A 22,012-nucleotide genomic window follows, 5' to 3' on the forward strand; every position below is an offset into this window, starting at 1 on the left:
GATGCATTTCCCTGCCATCTCTTTAAAAGGGGGCTCACAGTTGCTTTGTGTTTTTGAAGGAAATAGGACCGCGCTATAGTGAAGTACATCAGACATTTTCTTTATATAGAAGCAGAACCTCTATGTTGACCAGAGGGAGCTGGCAGGAGACTCGCTTTACTGAGCTGCTACCTTTGGATTAGCCTCACAAATGTGTGGATTGCTTCCATGGATTTTTCCTTTATTTGGATTCTTAAAGCACATCATACAGCAAGAATAATAGTCACACCAATTTAATTCAATCCGCGAACAAATACTTCTTCCAGTTGTTACGGCTCTTTGCTAAATGTACAAAAGGTCTGAATTTAAAACAAATTTCCAAAAAGGAACAAAAGGTACGTGGAGGTGTCATGACTGAAACTTAGCCAGGTACTTAACGCTATATTAAAGTGTCCTAAGCAGCATATATATTTCAACCACCATAATCACTACCCATTAATCAGTAGCTGAGTCAAACTGGGGCTCATTGTCGATGTACAAACCATAGTAATTATCTCCTCATTTCTCTACTTCAATGCAAGGGTTTCTTTTTAATAAAACTCTAAGTATGTGCTCTCCTTCTCATTTAAGCATAGCTTATTCTGAATAATTAAAATGTCATTGAACTTGTTAAAATCAGACAGACATCTCTATAGAAATCTTTTTGTCTAACCACTTCATAGTTCGAGTACTTCAAGGTTCCTCTCTCGAAACCCTCCGTATTGTTGGATTGGAGATAAACAAGGGTTTTTTTCCTGAGCCTTTTCATAAGTATGAGGATATTATAGATGCCATACATGTTTCTGTGAAGTCCATTTGTATGTGAAGAACCATGTGATGGAATTCATAGTTGTGCGTGAGTCACTTCCAAAGCAGAACGCATTAGCTGTCAGACGCGGGATATGTCAATGTAATATCCCTTCTGACACAATCAGGATTGTTTCCCTCGTCGCTCTGGACCTGTCTGAAGTCATTAATCTTAGAAAGGGGGTTAGCTGGCTGCTGCATTGAATTCAACACCATGCCACATTACAAATTGATAAATTTTCATATCACTGCCTAGAGCCTATGTAGGGAATATTTTTAACCATGCTAGGAGAGGAATGGCAAAGAGTAACAAGATTGAGATGGAAAGCTTTGCTTTTTTCATGTATATTTAAAGCTGCAGCTGTTGATTTCTGACCACTAGAGGGTAAAGGAGACAAAGAAACACAAAACAATGAGCCAAGCAAATGCTTATCAAGTTGTGAAATGTGTTAGCAAGCAGAGGAGAAACAAGGGGGCTCTTTTTTTGGCAACCTGTTGTATTCAGGCTTAATATCTGCAGGCATGGGCTGTGCTTGTACAACTTCTCTCTGACATCCACCTTGTTTTGTATCACTTTGTGGGGGTACTTATTTTCAGTGTGCCTTTAACATATCTTCAGCTCCGCAGCCACAACAACAACAACTAATCAAGCTTAAAGGTCAAATTTGTAAGACAGTTGATTGTTGAGTCTCGCATTGGGTCGGTGGCTGGTCTGACCTACCAACCCAGAGCGTCAGTATCTGAAGAGTTGGAATGAGACTTAAGAATAAACTATCTTACAAATCAGACCTTTGACTCAAAGCTGTAACTGTCAAGCCAAACTGTCACTTAACTAGAAGGTGACCTGCCAGTAGAGGTGACCAGCCAGTGGCTTCAGAAAGCCCAGCCATCTGGATTATCTACTAATTAAAAAAACAGCTGAACCAAATGGATTATCTGCTAAATAAAACTTGATGTGCTGCCAGCTAAGCTCATTTACTGATAACCCTAAACCTTCACTGTGTTTACCTTGAACCTGCGTTCTACCTGTATTCATGTTAATGGTGCCATTAATCCATGTACGAACATTTTAAATGTATTTGGCCCTCCACATGCACACCAAATGCACCACCGTGTTTTCTAATATTTAAAAAGGCAGACTCTCTGTGAGATTTTTAATGGATGGATGGTCATGAATACCAGTGGATTAACTATAAAAGTTTGGATTTAATTTAATTTTTTTAAGCCAGGATCAAAACTTTTATTATTTCTCTCTGAACTTCTTTTATAAAAGCAAAGTCGGAACATATTTGCCAAACAGACTACAACAGACAGGATGTTGTAACTCAACTGCAGCGAAGTCTGAAAACCAACACATTGAAAAATTGGGCATTGAGTCAGAAGTTTAGTTAAAAGCGCTCCATCATTAAACAGTTTTTTTTTAGGTGTTAGTCACATTATGTTTGATGGCAGCAACTGTGATTTTAGTTAACTGTCACCGCAAAAAAAAAGAGAACCTGCTGGTGTTGTGCATGTAGAGAGAAGTCAGTCTATGACCAACCAGTGAACTATACAGCCAAATGATTTACTGTCAGTTAGCTCACTACTTAATAAAAACCACATGCATAAATGCTAACAATAAAAAGGACGTCACTGTTAATGGAAGACATGTTCTATGAGAACAGTAGTCTATGAATTACCACTAGCAAATAACAGACTACCAATACTGCATCACAGAAGGGTGTAGGACCGAGGTGAAAGGGGGATCTCATGTGAGGAGAGCCCACAAAGACAGTAGAGTGAATAGCCATGGGTGCCACATAGAAATGCCCATATATATAAAGGGGCCTGGATATAAAGGCCCTATATGTACCTTCTCTCTTGTGAATATTACAATTACATAAAATAGACCATTCTTTTGCATTTTAATTTCATTACAAAGCATGCAGTCTCAGATTTACCATGAATTATCTAATTTGGTCAATATATAAGTTGATATAAAACAATAAGACGTGCCTATTACTCATCTTTTATGAGTATTTGATTCATACCCCGAAGTAATCTCAGGCATAAATCTAAAACATTAAGTCAGAAATGAAAATGACCCACTGAGACCTGGCAAGCATGCAGGGAATGCCTTGATTGGGTCAGTAATGGGGAATGTAGTGGAGAGAAGCCTCCAGGGGATGGTACTGAATTTACCAAGTAAGCAAAAGATTATAATTTATACATCATTAATATTCTGCAAAGCCAACCAGCACGCCTTTGATTTGATACAAAATGTATATCTGGTTTGTATTCAGTCAGCCATTTTCTCTTATTTCTGGACCACACAAGTTCTTTAACATAATATATACCTTTAAGAAATGTCCCTCACCCTGGTCACTGTTTGACTTAACTCGCTACTCATTCCAAAATTATCATTTCAAAAGTTGTTCAAAGCCATTAATTAAAGTCATCTTTATTTCAGATCACACTTTTTAATTTTAAGGCTGAAAAAAAAAGACGAGGTTAATTAGCTAGCCAAAACCTTTTGAGATCTTTCAAGAGTTGCACAACAAATTACATTAATGTTGGAAGTAAAGAGCCCTTTGGCTTACTTCGCTGCTGGGAAAACTACACCTGTTTCATAATGAAAAAAAGTTGACATGTTTAATGCCCACTCAAATTTTAATTGGCTACTTTGTTTGTAAGCATTTCCCCACAATATTACTCAGCGAGTGCGATGATTAAAATGCAATAAAGTGGTCTCATTACACACACACACACACACACGCGCGCGTGCGCAAAAAAAAACAAAAAAGAAAACTTTGATGACGGATGGGAGAATGAAACTTAGATGCAGTAAAAGCAGCTGCTTTGAGCACTTGTAGGAAAGAAGGGATGGGAAATGGAGGTAAAACTAGGATTGGAAAAGGGATAATTATTTTTTTCCTGCTGAAAATGATATCCATCAATAGTAGCAGCTTCATGTAAACTTTAGCAATTTTACCTGATATTAAGCAGCAACACGATTTTACTGCAAAAGCTGAGAGGGTATACAATAAAAAAGCACTATTCGGCTCTTGCCAGCGAGAACAGCTCATAAAAATGTCATTATTTCTTTTTTTTCTTTTTTTTTTAAACCCCCTAACACTGAGATAACTCCCCAGACTCCTGCTCACCTCTCAGCTTGCCACCGGAGCATTCAGAAAAAATATGTAGCGCATTTAGGGAGGGGGAATGCATCATGTTTCTCAAATGATTTGTTGTACTACTCCGGTTACAAAAGTATCACAGAGCAAGTGTGCACACCTCCGAACCACAGCTCAGACCTGGAGGCTGCGCATTACAAACAGTCCTCTGCCGCTTGCCACTGAGCGGCTCTACTGGAGCAGATGGGAGATGAGTGTTTGAGGGAAGAGAGAACATTATTCATTAATTTCCTCTGCCCACATTTTCACAGCTAGACTTGAGATTTGAACCGTTCACCTCACTGCGACAAGCTCTGCCACTTAATTTTTTGGGCTGCCCTTTCTATAATATACTGCAGTTTTTAAAGCTACCCTCACAAATGATAAGCAATGCATCAATTCAGTGACCCTCTTATTCCACAAAACCAACACACACTTTTGCTTGGGCGATAGCTTTAATCTTACACTTTCTCTTTAACCACTGGTCCAGTAAATAGTTTTCTAAGAGGTCATAGCGATGAGGTTTTGGAGGCCTTAGTGGGAAATTATCTTTGGGTCAGAACTATCATTAGGCATGACACCATCAGGAAAGCCATTTCTGCGAATCCTCCACCACATCTGCTCACATTAGTCCTCTTCATCTGCGGGATATATGAGAAGACCATCAGAGCAGATGATTATGCTTACAAAATGTCCCCCTACTGCTCTACGGACCCCAAAAAAGAGTCATCTTCCTTTAATCGAACCCATTGCTTTTTAATGGTAGGCAATAGAGATAAGAGGGAAGAGGGACATACTTGGGCTCAGTGCAGGCATGTGAGCATCCATCAGCTACCAGCACAGAATGTCCTCATATCTGCCTTTGCTCTGAGAGGAAGTGAAGGCAGGAAGCGCACTCTCCGCCCACCATTAGCAAGCGGCACCTCCAGCAATCACTTTATTCAAATCGGCCTGGTGCCGTACCCCAGCCCAATCAATGGCATTTATCTGCTCTTTGAAAAAAGCCGATAATGGGATGAGGCAGCGCGGGGAGCGAGAGGAGGCGGGGGAGGTGTTAGTGCTCTAAAGTGCCTGGTCTCTTTATGTCCTTTGTTTTAATGGAAATAGAACATGACAGTGTTGATTGCATGATTAGCCTTGAGGGTGAATGTCAGTCAAGAGTCTATGGGGTCAGGTGATCGCGCCGGCAGACTGGTGTGAACGGTGGCGATGGCATACCAAAGCATCAGAGGTGGGAACAAGATCTGTCAGCGAGAATCAGACTTTGTTGTGAAAAGGTTCAGGCAGATTCCAGCGCAGAAAGCGACGAGGTAGATTTTTATAACAGGTTGGGGAGATAAAGAGAGACAAACGCCAATGAAGAGGAAGATCAAAACACCAGAGAGAAACGTAAAGTCACTGGCGGTTTCATGATCTCGCCATCTGCTTGTCTGAGTTGATTTGTATACTGGGGGGAAAAAAAAGGCCAGCCATCTTTTTGTAATCAAAACACAACCTGGATTTTCAAGGGATTTCATTTCAAAAAGCAGTCTGGATGCTGAAGCAAACGCCCACCGATGACTCAGGCTGTCACCCTGAAACATCTCACGGATGTTTATCACTTTTGCGGTAGTTATTTATGGCATAGCACGACATGCACAAATGGTAAAGTAACAGGTATTTTCTCTCCCTATGTCAGGTCACTTTCTAAAAAAACTAAAAAATGAAAAAAGGGTCTAGAGAGTGAAGGCACAGCCACCATGCAACCCTCACCCATCATTCCCACCCCACCCTGTCCCCAGCCGGTCCTCAAACCTGGTACGACACACACCTCTAAGCTTACCTTGGAGTACATGGCCCCATTAAGGACCTCTCCGTTGCGGATCCAGATGATAGAGGCTGCTGGTTTGGCGTTGTCAGCGTGGCAGGTCAGATTGAGCGGGTCACCAGCCCTCAGGCTCACCACCGGCCCTCCGCTGATGACTGGGTCCTCTGGGGGAACTGTCGAAACAGACACAGAGAAAGAGGAGACATTACACACATGATAAACAACAAGACAACAAATGTTATTAGGAAACCCATATGGATTGTGTAAAGCAAATAAAATCTGGACTACTAGTAAAGTTGTAGACATGCAATAGAGTTATCATGACCTCTGCCAGGGAGGTTGTTTTCAGTTCAGTTTGTTTGTTTGTTTGTTTGTCAGCAGGATTACTGAAACATTTTCCTGAAAGTTGGAAGAAGGCTGGAACATGTGCCAAGGAAGAACCCCTTAAAATCTGGATACATAAAATATGTTTCACTCTCGTTAACGTTGCGAAACAGGGTATTTGGCCTTAGGGACTCCTCAGCAGCAGACTCCCGTCCACTGAGCCAACTAGGTAACACAGTTAACACCCACTGAGCTGAAGAACGAGTGGGAGCGTCGGCAGCAACAGCAGAGGGGAATAATCTAGAGAATTAAGGGTTTATTTTGACCAAACCACAGTTGACGACTGTGAGAGTGGTGGGAAGACTAACAAATGTGGTTGTGGTGTGTTTTATGTTTCTGTTGAGTTTTACAACGTGTTTTAGTGTGTTTTACGGTGAGTATTAAAGTACTATTAAATTATATTATTTTCACATGTAATTCTGCGAGTTATGGGTTATTTTCAACCGAACCGCTTTCTCATTGTATGTATGTAGTTACTAAATGATTTGTGTGATCAACGTTCCTATATAATGGGCATTATAGATGCAACGTCTGTAATTTTATAGTTGAACATATTTTTTTCTGATTTCTGACAGATGCTTCAATTATGAATTGAATATATTTGTAAATATTGAAGGTCCAGTGCGTAGGATTTTTTAATGGCATCTAGCTGGTGTTTGCAGGCCGCAATCAACTGAACACCCCTTGTCTCACCCATCAACCAAAGGTGGCCTCTCAAAACACAAAGACCCGTGTTTGGTTGGTCCATTCTGGACTACTGCGGAAACATGGAGGAAGACATAAAAGGCAATACGAAAACACAACGACCCTTATTTCCAGTTGATTATACATGAATGAAAAGATAATCATGAATATTGTATTACACGTCTGCCCCTTGATCCCCTTATATCCTACTAACTGGACTTATACGTTAATGAATCAAGCTGTCATGTTCATGATGTTTTTCAGGCAAAGCAAGTGATATTTGTACATACATACATGATAATCAAGTGGGTTTTTTTTTCAGATGTGTGTCAAGTATGTGAAATATTTCCACTTTAGGAGCACATAATAGTTGCACAGCTGAGATGATGAGGCTTCAGCGAGGCACAACCATACTTTTACATCATTCCAATATATCCAGACATACAGTATATAGCATATCATGCATATCAGTTATTAAGTTCAATTTGTGTTATTTTATTGAATGCAGAATAACAGCACACTGGCATGTAATGACTTTGCTATATCTTTTTACATGCAGTTATTAGTATAATATATTGCCTTTCTACATAACTAACTTCAAATAGCGCCTGCAGAAATTTGACCACAAGAGCGTGGTTATGATGCCAACAAGGGGTTTTTGTATAATAATGTTTGTTTCTTCCAAAAATAAAAGCCACATCTGTGGTTACTCATTGAGAGAAAGTTATGACTTCCCTATGAGAAATATATTTACCCTGTACAAAAAAACCCGGCAATAGATGGTGCAGTTTGAGGCACGGAAAGCTTTACACAAGTCACAGCACGACTCTCTAAATAACAATCATCTCAAAGCAAATGTGATTTCTCCACTTTACATAGAATACACACATAAATGTCAGCATTTAAATGTCATTCTGTCAATGTATGACCCCCCTCAGACACACAGATGTAGATTTCTTCACCATATTTCTCCCTCTCTCAGCTTTGACAAATACAACACAGAGAAGGAAGCATCACAACAGCGTTATATGTGCCTGTAGATGGCACTGATCAAAGTCCTTTTCCTGTTTTACCCATGAGCTGATCTGTTTGTTTCCTTTTTTTCTTTATGAAACTGCAGTGAATTATTGATTGACCTGAGTGCTCATTACAATGCAGATCTGGGGCAAGATGAAATCAAAGGCTGCAGGCAGCTGCCATATTCCCCTGCAAAAGCATCGTGATTGGAAGGAAGGTCGTTATGAGCTAGATTTATGCTGTCAAACAGCGCTGAGATAAAAAGGGAGGAAATGTAATTTTGGATACTGTTTTGTACATTTAATGACAATAAGTATAAAAGGGCTCTTTTATGGCAGACATAAATTAGAGCATGGTGCCAGAAAAGATTGCATACAGTATTTTATGTTGCTCACTCTTCAGTGAAATGACTAATTTTGTTATCACTTTATTCAATTCAGTTTAAAGTTTCTGAAAAATGATCAAACAAAATTCCTCGTTTGATCTCAGACCTAGATAACAGCATTTACTTTAAAGTTATAATCCTGATGATTTTCATTAAATCAAACAGCATTTTTGATAGTATTTATGGTGGGCCTTTTTTTCAGCAATAGCCATTCAATATATTTACGTACCTCTTTATTTAGTATTTTTCTTTTGTTAGTAGCTAGTGTTACTGTTTTAATTTCAGATCACCTTCACTGCTGTCCACTCTCCTACAGATGTAACCAGTTGCTCTTAAGTTCTGCTGAAAGGAGTGATTACAACTCTAACATAATCCTACCACCTGGGCTGACACACCCTAGAAGTATACTTTCTGTCATATTTGAAAGGTGCTTTATTCTATCATTCAAGTGCTGCTGGAATTGGTCCTCAAACCCGTAAATGAGTTAGCATGTTTGCATTCCTGGTAGCCTTAAAGTCAGTGGGTTCTTTGAACGTGTTTTTCAGTCAGATGAAATAAGGTCTGCGGTTAATACGTACATTCAACAATATATCAATTATAAAGCATTTAAAAAAAGCAGTTGCTAACAGTTAAGTAAACAAGACTACAGAGGTTGTCAGGGACATTTAAAGTCATCATGCCAAACACGGGGACTCATCTACAAACAATTTTAACTTTTACAATAGATCCAACTTGTAGATTGATCAATTTAAAGTAAAGTGTGTACAGTTTACTATACAGTATATATGTTAAGGTTATCTTGAAAGAATTGTATGAATATCATAAACATGTTTGCCAGAGAGCTTGTTGTCTGCAGTGATCTAAAATCCAATTGAAAAATGTGTTTGATTGTTTGGCTTTTTGTTGTGCTAACTTAATGGTTAGCCTGACCCATGACTGTGGGTTTATTTCAATTATTTCGTTTCACCATATAAATATAACACGAACACTGTTCAACTGAAATTTCTGAAAACTAAATGTAACCTGAATCCTAATAAACTAATAAATTAGCACTTTGCGATGACGGTTGTTTCTTACAGTGCTGTAGGTCATTTCCAGTTAGCGTGTGTTAAATGTGTCGGTGGGGCGAGGATTAAGATGCAGATCTTAGTCAATTGCACAAATGATCACGCATCATTTGTAGCATCATCGAGAGCAAGAGGACCCACACATTCAGTCTGGTCATCCACAGTCACATCGCGTTCCAGCTCTTTGTCACGCACAAGCTCATCCTAGTCTTTGAGTGTGGGGTTGATGAGTGCACGTTGGTGGCATTTTGGTCTTCTGCTCTTCTGAGTAAGGCCGTTTCATCACAAAAGGTTATTGACTAAAAAAAAACAAAACATGGAAAATGTTTTTTTTTTTTTTTCCCAAGTGATCAGAGAACATATTCATCAGTACCACACATTTACAGTGAGTAATGACTGAATCAGACCAATGTGGGAACAATGAGGTCTGGACTCTGACTAGACCACACTAATAACTCTCACCAACTGGACCAGTAAATCTGCTATTACCACAGGCTATTCCTGCTCACCAGCTCCTATTGTGTATTTGAGTTTGAAATGCAGTCTGGCTCCCTTTCATCTGCTCCTCATTAACATGCAGAGGGTTAGGAGAGGTAGAGGAATCTCAGGTCAGCACCAGCAGATCAGACAACAGGGTGTGCTGATCTAGGCAAGTAAGAGCGAATCTTTATGAGAAAGTGGTCACCTTCTGGTCCTTTACCAGCAACTGGAAACAAGGTCAAGAGGATCGCATTAGTTTACTCTTATGCTAAAAGTGGAGCTGCTGCACGGTATGCAAATGAGACGGGGAGCGAGCAAAAAGCACCGTGAGCCGGGACTCTCGAATAGCTCTCCCATTCGTCATTAAGGAAAATGAACAAAATGCGAGGCTCAGTGATAGCACTGTGACAGCTGATTGCATAGATGTAGTGTTCTCGGCTTGCTGTCAGTGCTCTATCACACACATGACTGAAACATTAATTAAATGTCAAGCATATAAGGCAGCCATAAAGGGTTTTTTATGGAGAGGGGGAGATTAGAAAAGGAGAGTCTGGCAGTATGTGACTGATAGGTCTCCGACTCGACTACTCGAACTTGAATATTCTCCCTTTGTTGCTTACAAGTGCTCAAAACTCTCAGACATGCTTTGTATGCTCGCTTTCGGAAGAATAGCCGCATGTAATATCCATCCATATCTATAATGTAAATAGGTGCTACAGGGTCAGAGGGTGACGCCATTAATGAACAAGGTTACACCCTCGCAGACTGTCACTATGTGCCTCGCTTTGACCTTTAATAATATCCGTTGTCCACTACTATTCTACCGTATGTTTCCCAGTAAGGCATGTCAGAGCGCGCTCTGCAATAGGAGTTTATGATTTCGTGCATAGTGGAGCTACACGGTAGCGAGGAGGTCACAGGCAGACCAAACAGAGCACTGCTACACTTTCAGGTCAAGAAGGACATGGCTGGCTGCCTCCATCCTGCATCCATAACTTTGTATCTCTCTGTCCTCCATTGTGTTTTGAGGTCTTACTGTATGCGGTGGGTGCCAAACGCGGAGACTGTGTTTTGCGACAGACTGGGCTGGAGCTGTTTTCTGTGTAAGTAGCACATGTGCAAGCCTCTCAGCGTGTGCTCCTTTGGCATCTTTTTTGAAATCACCACCGCTAAAAGAGCATGGGAAAAGGCTCTCTCAGAGAAAAAAAAAGGGCAGCCAGACTTGTTTACACAATAGTCCTGTAATAGTGGAAACTTCTGTGCTCTTTTCACTTGGCAGGTGAAAGCCCTTATGTCTGCCGAAGAAATGGAAGGATTTGACCAATAACCCAACATCCATTGAATACAGATGAATGACCAGGAAAAATAATTTAAATAGATCTTTAGTTCTTTCTCTTCATCCGAGATCTTCCACCGATCCTGCCTTATGACTGCCAGGTCTGACAGTTTTACAGAGGCCAAGCCTTGAACTTGAATCAGCCATCATCATTACTGGGCTGTTTGCAAACTCGGCAGTCCCTAATGGTTCTAAATTAGCTCTTTACTGCAGCCATTCGATGGACTTGGCATAAGTAGTGTGGTCAGTGGTACAGATTGATCGCTCCTCTTTAATTACAGCGCTGACTCACTGCAAACTCTGCTCCACTAGCTACTTTTTTTCTTGGGGTTAATCATGTCATACCTTTCCGCGCTTTTGCAAATTTGCATTCTCCTGTGCGTGCGTGCGTGCGTGCGTGCGTGCGTGCGTGCACACCGACACCGACAGGCAGACGTAACAGTTTTTATACAAATCAAAGACCGACCGAGAGCACGTCAGTCGTGGAGGAGCTTGTGCCTTTTTTGTGCAAAGTCCACAATAATCAAAGATGTAAGGCATGTGGTTTCAGCGACAGACTAGACTGTGAGCTGCAGCAAGTTCATTATTTTTGTCGTTTGAAAGAGTTTGTTGAGGTCACTTTGGCCCATAGCTTCTTCAGATCAGAGATATCACGTAGGGTTGTAAGCTCCGAGCAGTCTTTTTTATGTTTGAGGGAGAAATCCAATTGGTCTTTCACAACTTACATTAACCTATCCGAGTCCCTTAGATGGGTAATTCTACCATTTTGTTTTAGGGCTGCTAACATTTTATGGAGGTCCATTACCTCACCCGGTGTGAGATAAGATTTGGAATTCATTTATGTATTTCCCCATATCTACAAATGGTAGACATACCTGACTTTAAACCTCACCTCAATCAAAAAGAAGAAAAAGACAGTGATGTCAGAGAGCCTGGACTTCAGTGAGATCATTTTGTTTTTACTGCATAATCAAAGATATCCATAAATGAGACCAAGGCATATTGATGTGTAATTAACTCGACAGTGCAGGGCAGTAACTCTGTCACCTCTGCTATGAGCCTGAATAAACCCTGGGGGTCATAAAGCTGCCTTTTGTCCCGCGATACACACGATCTCTCAAAAGTCCCCTGAACATGAAACACAAAATATGTTAGAGGGAAGCTGAAAGCATGTGCTGGAGCTGGCTGGGAAGTCCTCTTCAGTCTGGTGTTGCTGATGTTGAACCTGCTGAGCTTTTCCAGGCCAGACCAATATCAGGGGAACCTCTCCAAAGCAGCCGATGAATTCCTGCGAGCGCCCCGGCTTTCCAGGAGCGCAAGTAACGGAGAAAAAGCAATTTGGAGGCGAATGAATGAGGGAGCGCTCCTCACAAGGAGGCAGGACGGTGTAGGGGAGGGGAGGCCGGCGATGTGTAGCTGCTGTAGCGCTGTGCTCCAGCAGACGTGTCCTGAACAACAATGAGCTTCCTGACTTGCCTGTCTATTTCAGAGGAACGCTTGCACGGGCCGCCTGTCACCCCGTTGCGACAGCTTGCAGAGTTTGTGATAGATAGATCAGGAAAAAAAGAAGTCGAAAGGATAGGGGAGGAATGCCCAGCACAGGTGGATGCAAGAGACACACGTGCCTCACTGGCCCAATTCAACGGCCCTCGTCAGGTGCTGTCATTGTACATCTGCTTGCAAGCCAGAGGATCCTCAGCCATGTGTGCACACACGCACGCCCGCACAGAAGACGAGAGGAGGAGGACGAGTGAATGAATGAAAAAGAAAGTGAGAGAAATACACAGCAGCATTTTGCTCTCTCGCACAGGACGACAGATGGCAATCACAAACAGCATGGCAGGCTGTACAAAATGCATACACCAAATAAAAAAAGCAGCAGAGGACTGATTCGCAGGAAAGCGTGTGCTACCACATGGTAAAGAATAATAAACAGAGAGGGCAGAAATGTGATGAAAGAAGGAGGTAGAGGGGGGTAGAGGAAGAGAGAAAATGCAAATGAATGGAATATGAGACAAACAGGAGAAGATTCAAAGGCTGGGACATGTTTTGCTAACATTTTTAAGAGCAGTCTTGAAACGCTTAGTAATCTGCTGGCAGTGTTGGTGTCATGATCTATCAAATGAGCAGTGCCAAATAAAAAAAAGAGGGCAGTGGAGATGAAGATGAGATGAGGAGTGTGGAGATGCCAGAGCTGTCAGAGACGTGCGGAGCCTGCTCTTTCACAGCACAGCCATGTGCAGCCCCAGAAGCCGCTCGCCACAGATGGGGAGGGTGCTGACATCGCTGCTCATCACCCGGCTATATATCCATCCATGTGTGTACGCGTGTGTGCCAGTTTGAGGATGGAAGGCAGCGAGTTTGGGAGTCGGGTTCAAATAATCACAGTTAAAAATAAAAAAAAAAGCTTGCTTCAAGGTTCTGTCAGTTATTAGCCCACATTGGTTTTTACATTTTTCAGCACGCCAATCAGTAGTTTTCTCGCAACAATTACAGTTAGCTGAGGCAAACCTGTTTACTATGTAGCGTGAATTCAAATCAGCCCAGCACCTGTACACAGTTGGTACTGTTGTTTCGCAGAGCACAGATGTATTCGTGTCATTTCTCCTCCGTCTGTTGAAATGCAGAGGGAAAAAAAAAACAAGAAAAAAAACAAAACATCCTACATACAGTCTGTCTACCATAATCACGCACCTGCTCACAGCCTCTCTGATATCATAGATGTAGTAATCATTCCATCTCGCGTTCCAGACAAAATGGCAGAAAAGGCAGCATAATATAAACGTTACAGTCATATTTTCTCCCAGAATGACTGCCGTTTAGGACACCTTATCTCTCTATATACTTATACTGAGATGCTTGGCTAGACCTAAATTAACTTTTGTGGGAGACAAATTGGTTACTTACACCGGAGGCTCAAAGGCTTTTTTTTTTTTTTTTTTTACTTTTGGACTGATGGGAAATTTTTGCTTGAGTGTCTCTTGAGAATTTGGCACACACACACACACACACACATACACAGACAAAGTCAACAGCAGCATTCAGGAGGAGGGATGCAGTATGAATATGAAATATATGAAGTAAAGAAAACACAACTCACATGTGCACATGTGTGTAAAGTATGATTAGACGCAGCAATCTTTTTCCCTTTTACTGTAAATCAGAAAAACTTAAAAAAAACAAAACAAAACACTTACACTTGTTCTTAAATAGCAAGATAACTAGACGTCGAACCCTGCTGAGTTGTCAGGAGGCGCTACAAAGACTACACTGACTCTGCTTACACAAAACATTGCCTGCCCCAATCATAATAATAGCACAGGTGAAAACACAAATAGAGGATGGAGAAAATTACTTGTTTGTCGAAGCTCTTTTTTTTTTTTTCTTTCAAGGAACAACAACAACAGCTGCCAAATTGCACGCATTGTTATATAGTCAGGCCAGCAGTTGCAAACAATCCCTCTTATTACAGACCCATCGCTGACCAGCGGTTTCCACTCGCTGTGGACAGTATCACTGTCGGAGTTAGCAGTGAAACGAGCTCTCAGCTGAGACCGGGGCTAGCACCACGGACAGCGGACAAAATACACATTCATGAACTGTGCGGAGCAGCATCTGCATGCTGTTTCAAGCATGAAAACTTCGAATTCCTCGTTTCTATGTCATTTTTGTTTTTTTTCCCCCTGCCCTCAAAGTTCACCTCCATTAGCAGAAGGATGGCAGTGTGATACTTGAGAAATAATGAATTCAGACTTATCCACAGAAACGGCTGATTCAGCTTTGGCAGTTGGTAACAACAAAAACAAAAGATACCCTTGGGCTTTTGTGTACATGAATATTGTAGCTAAAGCACTGGTCCAAAACATTAACAATGCAGGGAATGGAAAACAAATATCTTGCACACAATGGCTCATTCAAATGGCATGTTATCAATTATGTTTGTCAGAAGACCAGCATCACACTGTGTTTATGAATGCCTGTCATTATGAAAGATCTCGTGCACCGTCTTTGATGTTTCACCCCCATGCAACAACTGTATGTACATTTCATTTTAATAATGGAGTGAACCAGATACGGGTTCAAATGTAAAGCTAACACAATAGCGTGCTGGAAAGACTAATATCACAGCAGAGATAACATATGAAGGAAGGAGAGGAGATCATCTAGAATCTAGAATTACACTTCACACAACATTTATTACTACCTGCTCTGTGTGTGGTGACGTAATTTTAACATCATAAGTACTGTAACAATAACTATTAACACGGTATAGTACAATTTAAAGTAACATTATTTATCTCTTTTCACCTTAAAATAACAGCCTCTAAATCATGTTGATGGCACAGTGTCTTGTAACAGGGTGAATGGTGTCTCTGTCACTTGTTTCTGCACTATGTAACTTCAGTGAGACGGTAGGATCACAGCATTACATACATGTTTACTTCAACATACAAGCTTTCAACACATAACATTATTATGATGTACTGAGTTTTGTGCGTCGTTACACCTACATTATTGTTACAGACCTTGGATTTGTATTTACGACAGTGGTGTTTCACTCAGAAACTGTGGGGGGCGCCAAATCACACACACTGCCAATTTTTACATAATGTTGCTTAAGATTTGCTACGTGATCCGGGTACATGCCGAGTGCTTTATTGCTACTAGGGAGCCCAGACAGAAGAAAAAAGAACTGGCTACTTTAAATAATGTTGAACATAAAACTGTCAATGTCTAGATGTTTAATAATTTTTAAACCTACAATGTTCTTATATGTACACGACGAACCAATTGTGTATGAATACCAGATTATAAGTAGATAAGCTAAAATATATACCAAGCTAAATTAATTAATGAGTATAATAATAACCATGTGGCAAAATGTGCATATACAGTAGGGGCACCCTGAAAAAAATGCAGTCTGCCTCGTGTAATCTGTCCATTTAAACACTGCTGTTCAAATGTTTGGAATTTTACTCGTGAATTCAATATTTTACACACGAAATGTACAATGTGATTTGTTACAGTCAGATGGCTGAGAAGACTACTCTATATTTACGATTTTAGCTGTCATGCTTTTATCTTGTAGAAAGTTTTCTTTACAAATAGATGTCATTTTGTAAGAAGGGTTTGTAAAAAAAAAAACGTGTATTGTACATGGAGGACACAGCTGTACAAGGGTTCAACTTGACCATGAAAAGGCAGAAAGAGACAAAGGTTCTTCTGAGCAACAGTGAAATAAGAGTATAAGAAATCACCAGTTACTGGTGAAAGAAATTGATGCTTGACATCAAAATCTGTGCAAATTTAAAAAGGAACAGGTTTCTCTGTCAGTCTCAAGTGCACAATAATGCCAGTAAAAGCTGGAAATAACAGGGACGTTGCTCGAGCAAAGCTATTCTTAAAACTCGCTTGGTCTAGAGTTAGCACTATTGGAATTGGATCGTGGAGTATCAGCTGAACAAACTTTGAACTGACAAATGTTGAAACTGTTTAAACCTGTTTAAATCTAACCACTGAGAGGACTGCAGGGTGCCCGAAGTACGACAGATCCCAAAATTTTTAGATCCCAGTTGAACAGTTTCTGGACTGGATTTTTAATCATTGACTTTTCTTTTTCAGGTGCCCAAGCTATTTTAAATGTTGTGTCTGAATCATACAGTTTCTATCCATGTTAAAAGAGCCATTACTGAAGCAGATAACAAAACCATGGAGCATATTACAAGCTTTTTAGTGGTAGTCTGGAATGTTCTCCTAAAGTTGCAGAGAATTACAGATCCTGACAGCTATATATTCTTCTGTGTTTTCAGTAAAGTGAACTATTTCCTCTTAATGAAGTGTCAAACTTTTTGTTTATTTGCTTTCAGTAATTTTAACCTCTTCAAGCGTTTTCTAACTTTTCCCTGATCTCGGTAGCATGGTTCGCAATATGACCTTCGTGACCCTGCACTGGGCAGAGCGGGGCCACGGGGATAAGTTATATGAAATGTTTGTCAAAAACGTATCTGAAAGTAAAACCACATTGAACACCCTTGCTTGCCCTTGCTACAGTGTGAAAGGCAACACTTTGTCACATGCTTCTTGCAGTAGGGCAAAAGAAAACAAAAGAACAGTCTCTTTTCTTTAAGTATGAGGATAAGGAGACAAAAGTTAAAGGACTTTTTAATGAGTTCGTGCGAGAAAAACCTGAATAAAAAATTCAGTGATGGTATTTCGACTCTGATTAATGGCTGGAGAGTGAGTGCAGTAGTGAGGAGTCATCTCAGCCACTCTGTTATCTCGGGAGTCTATCTCCGGTAAAGTAAATACCTGATGAGCAATTTTAAAACTTCAATTAGCAGAGATTACATGGATGTAAAAGGCGCCTCTGCATTAATCGTGCATCCTTTTAACGCAGCGTTTTTAAATTAAGAGGATTCAGTTATAAAAGAAATCCACTTCTCCGCATTAGCTAGGAGTGATTCAGTGAGTCATGGAGGGAGAAGAAGACCACGTTAAATAACGCATGAGAGAGATGGAGAAACAAAAACATTTAAGACAGACGCTGATTTATTAAAATGTCAGCAATGAGTCATTAAATGGCAGCTCATTTCCTTATGACATTACGACATGCTGCCGATTCGCAAAGAAACAGAACACCTTAAAGTAGTTTTGCAGCCAAAGACCTTAATCAAACAACGGTGATCTCCGTTCCCTTTGTTCTAGTAGTCCCAAACCTGAGGTAGAAAGATTAGAGCAAAGGTCTTGGAGCAGTGCCAACTTGCTGCAAGGGATATAATTAGCCTCAGGGGTCTTTTTTGGACCTGAAACCCTTTCGTTCTCTTGCTTCATGACTAATTCACAAGACCTTGATTCTCCTTTGGCATCTGAGGGTAAGCCTGCGAGCCATGCAAACGCTCGGATAGGTTAAGTTCACCTAACATTTGGCTCTCGGAGCGTTTTGATGAAGGAACTTCATTATTGTTTTGTAAATGTTTATGCGTTCGGTGTTGTCATCTTTAATTTAATCACTCCTGCACTGGAAGCTTTGACTGAAATGAATGAAAACCAAACAAAAAGGCTTTTGATAGTTTTATGCGTTTTCTTGTTGACAGGCGGGTCAGAGAAAGGTCTCAAAGGAACTGGTTTGACTTTCAAGGACAAACTCAGCCAATCATTAAGAAGAGAGGCAGGAAAAATGAAAAACACGTGGCACGGTAGTTGCTCTGTGGCAGTGATAAAGGTCTTTCTCCATGTGTTAGTAAATATTTATGTTATGTTTCTTCCGAGCCCATCAAAGTCAGGAGGAGAGAAGTTCCTCTGATATGGCACATGGAGGAGTTTGGGCTGATATTGAGTTATGAAAGATGGAGGGGAGAGTTTTAGATTTATTCCGCTGTCAGCTCCGAGAAGGGAAGCTGCGTGTGAGCGTGTGCACTGGTGGATGTGAGTGTGTGTGTGTGTGTAAGCAGATTGCGTATACGCGTATGTATATGTGTGTGTGTGCGTGCATAGGTGTGCTGGGCCGTAGCTGTCTTCCAAGTCGATAGACACACTCTGTCACCACTGGCAAGTAATTGACAGCTTGGAGTTTGCAGTGACACAGGCCTTGCATATATTTCCTCCATTACCTTGTGTGTATGTCAGCTTGGAGTTCTCCCTGGCAGTGCGTTCAGGAGTCAGCTCACTCGGCGGGGGATTAAACAAACACCTTCCATTCGGGCTTATGGGGAGGAATGATAAACTCTCTCCCCCTCAATCAGCCAAAAAGGTAATAAAGGCTTCCCCTTTTTCTCATTCTCACTTCCTGCTGCTGTACATTGCTCTCAGTCTGAAAGTCAAGCATTTGCAAATAATTTGTTTCTTTCTTTTAATTACTCTGAGTAGTCAGTGCACGGTTTGCCAAATCAGGAAAGCACAGTGTCAAAGGGATTAAAACAAAAACACGAGAATTATTTGCATCTGCTGTATAAAGCAGCTGTTCACTTCTACATGGGGCTGTTTTCAAATGAAATTGCAGTTGCGTATGTAATAAAATCTGCCCAAGGAGAATCAGAAGGCTAGAGGAATTGCCTTTAAGTATCTTATTCTGAAGCCCAGAGTGCTCCGAATGGAATGTAGTTTAATGGCTCATCCAGTCTATTGTCAATGACCTTGCTCTGGTGTGTACATCATGAACTGTCAGCGACTCCTCTTTCCCTCCTTGACACATGTTATCAAATGGCAAGGTTTCAGTGTAAAGCACTTTTTCAGAGCAGAGAATTAAACAACTACAGAAAGAAGGGCAGTAGCAGTAGGCAGAATAGTGCAGTTGCAACAGACATTTTTAGCCCTCTGTTGAAGTATCCATAATTATTCACTCATATCCATTTGCAGGGGGCTTGGCAGCCACAGAAACGTTATGCCGCAATTTGTCTTCCCCTCTCTCCTTTTCTCCTGCTGCCTTCTCCCCTACAAATCGTTAGTTTCACTTTTCATTAGGCCGGATCAATAAGGCGGATCAGTCGCTCGTGGCGAGGATACTGCGTGGCAGACGCCCCCCTCTCTCTCTCTCTCTCTTTTTCTCCTCAACTCTTTTCTTTCTCCTCATTCGTTCTCCCTCGTTCTCCTTTTGCTCCGTCATCGACTCTCGCTACCTTGCCAGCGGCCGCCCGGCGAGGGAGGCTGTGAGAGGCAGCAGCCGCGGAAGTAGCGGGAAGCTTGAAGGGCCCGCGAAAGAGACGTGGGCCGCCGATTGCACTCACGCTACTCAATAAGGCAGAAGTGGCAACGCTGAATGATAACCCAATAAAGTTTAATTAAGAACCAGTAACCTCTCAAGCTTATAGTAATAATGAAAATGGAGGCTGCATGCAGGGGGAGGAAATTAAAGTGGAAATGTAAAAAGTTCAGTCATATTGACACTCTCTGCCAAATGGGGAACACTGGCATTGATTTAATTCCTTTTTGATGGTTTTAACACAACATGTTTTTGTTTCAAGGATTTACTGCAAGTACTTTAGCACGTTTTCTGTATGACTGCATGTGATGTGCGCGTATATATACATATATTTTCTGTGCAACGAGGGCTCGTACTGTATAATTTCATTGTTGTGAAGCACCACTTTTGTCGGGGCTCTGGTTGCACTTCTGTCCACTGTGGGCTCGAGAGCCCAGATTTGGGTTGACTATTTGGGATGATGCATATGAGCTAATTTTCCTGCTCTCCTTCAGGACACCTGCACGTTGATCACAGGATTGTACCAAACAAAAGCAGAACACTGCGTGTGCTACATTTGTGCTGATGAATGATCGGATATCACACATTGAGAACAATTAGGACTGTGGTGTCGATGCCATTTTGTCGTCAAACTAGCATGAAAAACACATGGGAGTGTGAGAAGCCAGTGACGCCAGCGAAGCCTCCATGAGTTGCTTTGCACCTCAGTGACTGGAGGTGGTTGGTTTCTAGAGAGGTGTTGTTTGGGTTGTGCGTGTGTGTTTAAGTCGGACTCACCCAGCACGGTGAGACGGGCAGGACGGGACCTCATGGCAGCCTGGACAGCCTGGCACTCAAACACGGCGTCGTCCATCAGCTCGACGCGCTGGATTCGCAAATGATGCTCTCCTGAACTGTGGTCGCCAATCACCGTGTAACGAGGATAGCCTGCGGAGCGACAACACATTTGTTCATTTGAATCCCCTTCAGAATCAGAGTCCATGGGACGTTTGCCTTTTCGCATGTAAAAATAGTGGAACTGGAAATGTTCACATTTTCACAAGTGGAAACACAACATGACACATGGGCTCACATGAAATTTGTTACTTTGCATGTTAATTACAATTTTTCACACACTTTCACATGTGAACTAACAATTTAAAGGGGCAATATGTAAGAATTTTTTGTTGAAAACATTCAGAAATCAACATCAATTCTCAACGTAATGTGAAGAAATCACAGTTTTGGCATTTTCATTTCTATGTTTTCTGTTGTAGAGAAGTATACTGAAGTTAGCATGCTAACCAGCTAGCCCTGGTCCAAAGCTCCTGTGCTAGCAGAGCAAACACCAACACTCCCCCTGTGCTCTAATGTCAGCTGAAATAATGTTTCCGCATGAGAAAATAACGATCACATGTGAATTACAAAGGTTCATTATTTGCTTATTTTCACATTTGGATTAGAACCTTCACGTGACAACATACAGCCCATTTACCAAATGGCAAATTTATAATTTTAATGTTTTGCATATATAGAAAACAACAAACTGACACACAAGCTACATGTATATACAGCAGGTTCATTTTCAGGTCAATTTTAATTGGGAAACATAAATAGATGTGTAAGTGTTAAAATACAAAATGTTAACTTTTGCACATGAATTGTATTGAGCTGCTCAAGATAAGTCAGAAAGACAGGTGAGTATGAAAGGTTATAGGTGTGTATATTTTTTAATTGTTCATTTGCTAATTTACTCAGGCACTGTCGTACAAGGTTAAAACAGGAATTGCATGAATGTTTTTATTGCACTCCCGGCAATGTTAATGAGCTGCTGTGGAGGTTGCTGCGTTCTGGAGAACGATGTTTTACTGCAACCGTAAACAGGAACAGCCAGAGTTTGAGTTGTTTCAGCATTGTTCAGTGAAATGATTTACAGTTTAATAATGCAAGAAAGCAGAGCAATATCCAAGAGACCTGGGCATTTTACACAAGTCAAGCGAGACGGGGGTTTAAAGATATCCCCTTAACTATTATCGAAATATGCATTGAGAGTGCGCTGTGGAGTGCATCCGTCCACCGGGGCAAATAAGCAGGAAGAAGAATGTGTTTGACTGGGAAGCTTTATGGGTTGTTTCTCATGCTTTTGGAATTACTCGTCTCTGAAGATCCCTTTTCCTCCTCTCTCACTCCATCTTTCT

At 41.2% G+C, this 22,012-nt stretch overlaps 1 protein-coding gene across 11 annotated transcripts in view; it reads right to left on the reverse strand.

Moving 5' to 3' along the window:
• kirrel3b (kirre like nephrin family adhesion molecule 3b) overlaps window positions 1–22,012 on the reverse strand; it is a 161,829-nt gene that overhangs the window by 39,037 nt on the left and 100,780 nt on the right. For 6 of the 11 annotated variants that reach the window (XM_084351627.1, XM_084351633.1, XM_084351632.1 and 3 more), the window contains exons 3-4: window positions 20,613–20,762; window positions 5,800–5,957 (exon numbers count right to left, since the gene is read on the reverse strand). In XM_084351627.1, the coding sequence (XP_084207753.1) occupies window positions 5,800–5,957; window positions 20,613–20,762 (308 nt within the window). Of the gene's footprint in view, window positions 1–5,787; window positions 5,958–20,612; window positions 20,763–22,012 lie in introns of all 11 variants that reach the window. The other 5 variants (XM_084351631.1, XM_084351635.1, XM_084351634.1 and 2 more) reach the window with 1 other exon arrangement.

Source organism: Pagrus pagrus, assembly GCF_965226575.1.
Source record: "Pagrus pagrus genome assembly, chromosome: 4".
Taxonomy (NCBI): Eukaryota; Metazoa; Chordata; class Actinopteri; order Spariformes; family Sparidae; genus Pagrus; species Pagrus pagrus.